This window comes from Pseudophryne corroboree, chromosome 1 (assembly GCF_028390025.1).
Source record: "Pseudophryne corroboree isolate aPseCor3 chromosome 1, aPseCor3.hap2, whole genome shotgun sequence".
Lineage (NCBI taxonomy): Eukaryota > Metazoa > Chordata > Amphibia > Anura > Myobatrachidae > Pseudophryne > Pseudophryne corroboree.
The window spans coordinates 1219287589-1219293588 of NC_086444.1; the positions used below are offsets into that span (position 1 = coordinate 1219287589).

Below are 6000 nucleotides of genomic sequence, written 5' to 3' on the forward strand. Positions count from 1 at the left end.
CCTACCAGCTGGACTGATTGGGTGTCTTTTCTGTTAAAAGGCAGTCAGTCCCACACACCCCTGCCAGTAATAGCTCCATGCTTACTGTAGGTGTCTTGCTATCTGGTCCTGTTTCTGTGCTCCTTTAATCCTGGTCTGCAATTGTGGTGTGTGCCTTGGCTTTACCTATTGCACCTCATCTTGTCTGTCATACCCAAATCATCCAGCCTTAAACTTGAAACTCTGCTTCACCCCTGCATTACTATTATTCCTTCCTGCAAGTCCTGTCACCTATCACAGATTCTCCCTGCATTTGAAGACTGGTAACTCCTGCACTGCTACAATCCCATCTGTCAGCTGATATTGGTTCAGATCTATCCAGTGGTTGTTCAGCCCTGCTGCATCTATCATCATATTACACCTGCTGCTGCCCTGTAGACATTCCTATCTCATTACACATTACTATCATTGCCTCAGTCCTGCTCTGTGGTAACACCAGCTGCTATAATACTCTTGTCATTGCCACTGTCCTTATCTATAATATCCAGTATCTATCTGCTCCAGCTTATCTCCTGTGATAACCTGCTGATTAGATAAGCCCCTACTGTCCAGAGTTTAAGACCTGGTGGCATCCAAAGTACCAGTGAGTGTGTGTAACTCTAAGGGAACAATTATTGGTTGTTATAGGTAGAAGACCTCTTTAGTATGGCTCTAGTGGTCTTATAGAATTACTTGTGTGTATAATGACAATATATCTATGTGTATGACTATGTACAGATGTAGCCATGTTCACATTTGCTGCATGGCATGCCAGGCTGCATCTTATCACAGCAGGAGATCGCTCCATTAATTCCAGTCAATCACTTTCCCATGAAATCCTCATTGCGAGCGGTATTGCACTGGCATCTTGGCACATGCGCATTGCACCTGCAGCACTTGCGCTGTCTGATGATAATTTCTCACTTGCATAAACAATGGCTATAACATAAAGCGTGAATTAGGCCCAAAGTCAAATAAGCAAAACCGTCAAAAGAGCCATACACGGACGCTACAGCATCCAACACAGAATCAGGCCCTAAGTGTGTCAGATACTGGGGAGAATATTCATATTTACTTATTCACAGCAGTCAGAGATTTGACACTCTTAGAACCACATCTGTGACTCTGCATCAGGCCACATATGTTTATGGCACGGGCAATAACCTTGTCTATTACACTTTATCATAGTGATGTATCTATGTAGCAGATCTTATGGCAGTGTTTACATATAATGACAAATGATTATGGACATTTATAGACATTAAATATAAAGATGTGCCAATTAATTCTTCCAATTATTTTCTGTCATTATAAGAAAAATGTATTCTTTTTGCTAAATTTGAAGGTCAATTAATGACCAAATCTGTGATATGTATCATCTCTACCACTCTCCACACATGGACACAGGGCTGCAGGAATGTAACATGAAGACATATAAGATAAGTACCAGACACATTGGATATCTCCCCCTCTGAGCATGGGATACAGTCATAGCAGCAGGTGTGGGATCCTTTCCTCAGGGCCCGTCTGGTTCCTGGACGACAGACTGCAGTACACAAGCCTTGTGGAACCTGGGAATGAAAAATATTAAAACTGTTCCCAGTATATGAGCTGATTACATTTGTATTTCTATACTTGTGGCCATTGTTATCTTCTGGGCATGGCCTGATCACATACAAAGCATCATCTCAGTAATGGCAGATAGCACTTCAGGACACAGATGCTGTATAAGTGAGGGCGGTGTTATAGAGAAGGTGACAGATTATGGAAGAAACACATTTTGATTTTTTGTGTGTAGAGAATATACCTGGGGAGTGTGATTGTGGCATTATGAATGGTGCACTAAAGTATAATTAGCTCTTTGATGTACAGATACTACGGGTGGTGATACTATGGGGGAATTCAATTAGCTGCAACAATTTACTGCCGGATTATTGATCCCCCAGGGTTATTCAACTAGCCCCGCCGGCAGCTATTATTGGGGATTTTGGGGGGATCTCGGTAGGTTCATCAAAAAATCCCTTAATAATAGCCCATTCTTGCAATTGCAGCTGCAATAACGAGTGTACTTGTAATGGAACCAATGTAATTTCACCTGAAAATGTAAAAAAATTTGGGTGCAAAATAATGGCTAGTTGAAAAGCCTATGTTTTGGGGGGGTGGGGGGGCTAATTTAATTGCCCTACAATGGTTGCAATGGACTGCATTACAGAACTACAAGTGCCTACATGCAATGAAGTTGGGGCCTCTCTGGGTTCTATAATGTCATATAAATATTTAAAATATTGCAATAGAAAACACAAACATCATTGAAAAAGTTTAGAAATAAAATTGAACAGATCACTATTAATGGTGTCCCATGTCAGTTTCGGATCATATGTGCCAAAGTCAGAGGTTCTGGTGGAAATTTTTCTATAGTGTGTTATTTAGGATGCGGAAAGGATTCACTGGAAAGGGCCACATTGTGGGGGTTATTCAGGTTTGTTAGCAAAAAAGAAAAGTTAGCAATTGGGCAAAACCATGTTGCAGTGCAAGTGGGGTAGATGTAACATGTGCAGAGAGATTTCGATTTGGGTGGGTCATATTGTTTCTGTGCATGGTAAATACTGGCTGCGTAATGTCTACACTGCAAATTAGATTTAATTTTGAACACATCCCACCCAAATCTCTCTGCACATGTTACATCTGTCCCACCTGCACTTCAGCTTGGTTTTGCCCAATTGCTAACTTTCTTGGTTTGCTAACAAACCTTAAGAAGTCCCTATGTATTCCTATGGGAGATTATGAATTAATAAGTGTAGTTGATTCAAATTTAGAATTAGGGAATACCTTCTTTGGATGTTTTTGATTGGTCAACAGTGATATAAATCCTGCTGTGGTCATTTCATCCTCATGCCTTGACAAAGATGACATGAGTATCAAAATGCCCTACCTAGCGATTCAAATGAAACCAAAGAAGAGATGAATGTCTGTCTGTGCGCCATATTCAGATTCTTCTCTTCCTTGGATTAAATTTGATCATTAATAGTCTGAGGCAGCATCCCCTTCGACCTACACTATTGGTAGATAAACTTTACTGCAGGGGTAATTATAGCATACATAGTAACATAGTTATTGAGGTTGAAAAAAAGATAAAATGTCCATCTAGTTCAACCTTTTTTTATAATTCTTACACTTATCTATATTTAATACTAGTTTAACTATACTGACCCAGATGAGGTTAAGTTAATATGTCCAATTAACACTATAAATCATGCATTTTCTAAAATGCACTTACTTTAAATGCTATTCTTGGATATTTCTTTGTTAGGAATTTATCTAATCCATTTTGAAACATATTAATTGAATCCACCATTACTACCTTCTCAGGCAGTGAATTCCAAATCCTTACTGCCCTTAATGTGAAGAACCATTTCCTTCATTGGGTATGACATTTTCTCTCCTCTAACCTCAGACAGTGTCCACGTGTCCTGGGCAGAGATTTAGCAAAAAACAAATCTCCTGATAGATCCTTATATTGTCCCTTTATATATTTGTAAATATTAATAATGTCTCCTCTTAGCTGCCCTTTTTTCTAGTGTGAACATATCTAACCTATTAAGCCTTTCCTCATACTCCAGTGCCTCTAACCCCTTTATCAATTTTGTAGCTCATCTCTGAACCCTTTCAAGTTCCAAGATGTCTTTTTTGTGGAGCGGTCCCCAGTTCAGAACACAATATTCAATGTGTGGCCATACCAATTATTTGTACAATGGCAGGATAACACTCTCATCCCTTGACTCAATTTCCTGCTTTATGTATGCAAACACCTTATTTACTTTTGATGCTGTGCTATGACATTGGGTACTGCTTCTAAGTCTATTATCAATGAGCACCCCAAAACATTTTTTAACTACCTTTTCCTTTACATTTGTCCCATTTAGTTTGTAGGTTGCATGATTGTTTTTAGTCTTAAAGTGCATAACTTTCCGTTTTTCTATATTGAACCTCATTCTCTAATTATCTGCCCAATCTTCCAATTTCAATAGGCCATTCTGTAGATACTCAACATCCTTGTCTGAATTAGTTATTCTACACAGTTTAGTATCATCTGCAAAAATGTACATTGTACTTTCCAGAACTTCTCTTAGTTCATTAATAAATATATTAAACAGTAATGGCTTGTGTACAGACCCTTGCGGTATTCCACTGTGCACTGGTGCCCTGTCGGAAAAAATCCCATTAACCACCACTCACTATTCACTCTTATCCAGTCAATTACTTACCCAAGTACATATATCATTTCCTAAACCAAGCTCTCTTAATTTGAAGATCTGTCTGATGTGTGGCACTGTGTCAAATGCTTTTGCAAAATCTAAATAGACCACATCCACTGCTTTACACTGATCATTATTTTCGCTCACTTTCTCAAAGAAACTAATTAAGTTAGTCTGACATGACATGTCCCTCACAAAACCATGCTGGATCCTATTAATCACCTTTGGTGAAGTCCATCTGGACCTGGAGATATACTGTAGTTATCTTAATTTTACTTAATCTCTCCCGGATTGCTTCCTCATTTAATCAAGTACTTAGCAACGGGACGCTATCACAGCTTCTGTTGTGCACTACTCCCACCAACTGGTCCTCTCTAGTAAACACGGATGAAAAAAATGTGTTCAAAAAATCTGCTCTATCTTTGTCATCATTTATCAAGACACCCAACTCCCCCTTTAATGGTCCTATATTTTCCTTATTTAACATTTTGCCATTTATATACTTAAAAAGAACTTTTTAGGGATTATTTTACTCTCCCTGGTGATTTTCGGTTTCTATTTTAGTGAATCTCTTTTCTAAATATTTTTTTACATTCCTTGTAGTATTGGAATGACCCCGTCTTCCCGTTGGATTTAAAAGTTTTGAAAGCACGCCTCTATTTATCCATTTATTCCTTAACCTTTTTATTAAGCCACATTGGTTTTCATTTAATACTCCTGGATTTGCTGCCCATGGGAATGAACATATAAGTGTACTCATCCAGCTAAATTTTAAAAGCATCCCACATTTCAGCCATATTCTTACCATGAAACAGAATTTCCCAATCAATGTCCTTTAATTCCAATTTCAACATGATGAAATTAGCTTTTCTAAATATAAAATTCTTAGTTTGACCCTTATAATGATGTTTTTGAAATAACATAATATCAAATCTGATCATATTATGAGGGTGATTCACACCTGATCGCAGATGTGCTAAATTTAGCACATCTACGATTAGTTTCTCTGACATGCGGGGGGACGCCTACCCCCCATGGCACGGGTGCAAATGCATCGCACTGTGGTGATGCTTTTGCACCCACCTTGTAGCTCCCTACCAGTGCAGCCTAGATGCTGTTGCAGGCGGCCACCCGCCGTATTTTGAGTCACAGGGCTGCTTGTGATGTCACAACCCTGCCACGGGCCGCCCGCGAAACAGCCCGGTCATGCTTGCATTGTCCAGACCACACCCCACCAACAGCATTCTAACACTTTGGCACACCCCCTCCTGCACCATGACCACCTCTGCCTGTCAATCAGGCAGACCCGATCGCAGCAGTGAGATGCTTTTGCATCTCACTGGGTCTTTCTGGGTGCGCACATGCAGTGCGGCCGCTGCGGCGTGCATACTCCAGAAAGGAGTTCAGGCTGTGATCACTTTTGTACCAGCAATCAGGTCTGAATTAGGCCATATGATCGCTATTTTCCAAGGTCTCCAAGGTAGATATAAGTAAGTACTAGTGCAATAGAACTCTGTCCTTCCTTCCCACATTGATATACAGATGGGTCCTCTGTTATCTTGGCTGTTTCTGCAACTAGACAGATGTTTAGTCATGCCTAGGTGATAGCTTAGGTTGCTGAGTTTAATCATGGACAGAAGCATTGAGTCACGAGCATGCAATACACATCTCCACCACTGGGTGTCTAATGATCCACTAATCCAGTACTTTAGTTTGAATATCAGCG

General features: G+C 39.9%; 1 protein-coding gene across 1 annotated transcript in view; it reads right to left on the reverse strand.

Moving 5' to 3' along the window:
• LOC135051994 (vomeronasal type-2 receptor 26-like) overlaps window positions 1–4460 on the reverse strand; it is a 42369-nt gene extending 37909 nt beyond the window's left edge. The window contains exons 1-2 of the mRNA XM_063957416.1: window positions 4284–4460; window positions 1466–1589 (exon numbers count right to left, since the gene is read on the reverse strand). Coding sequence (XP_063813486.1) covers window positions 1466–1589; window positions 4284–4460 — 301 coding nt within the window. The remainder of the gene's footprint in view (window positions 1–1465; window positions 1590–4283) is intronic.
• Between the last annotated feature and the right edge of the window lie 1540 nt (window positions 4461–6000).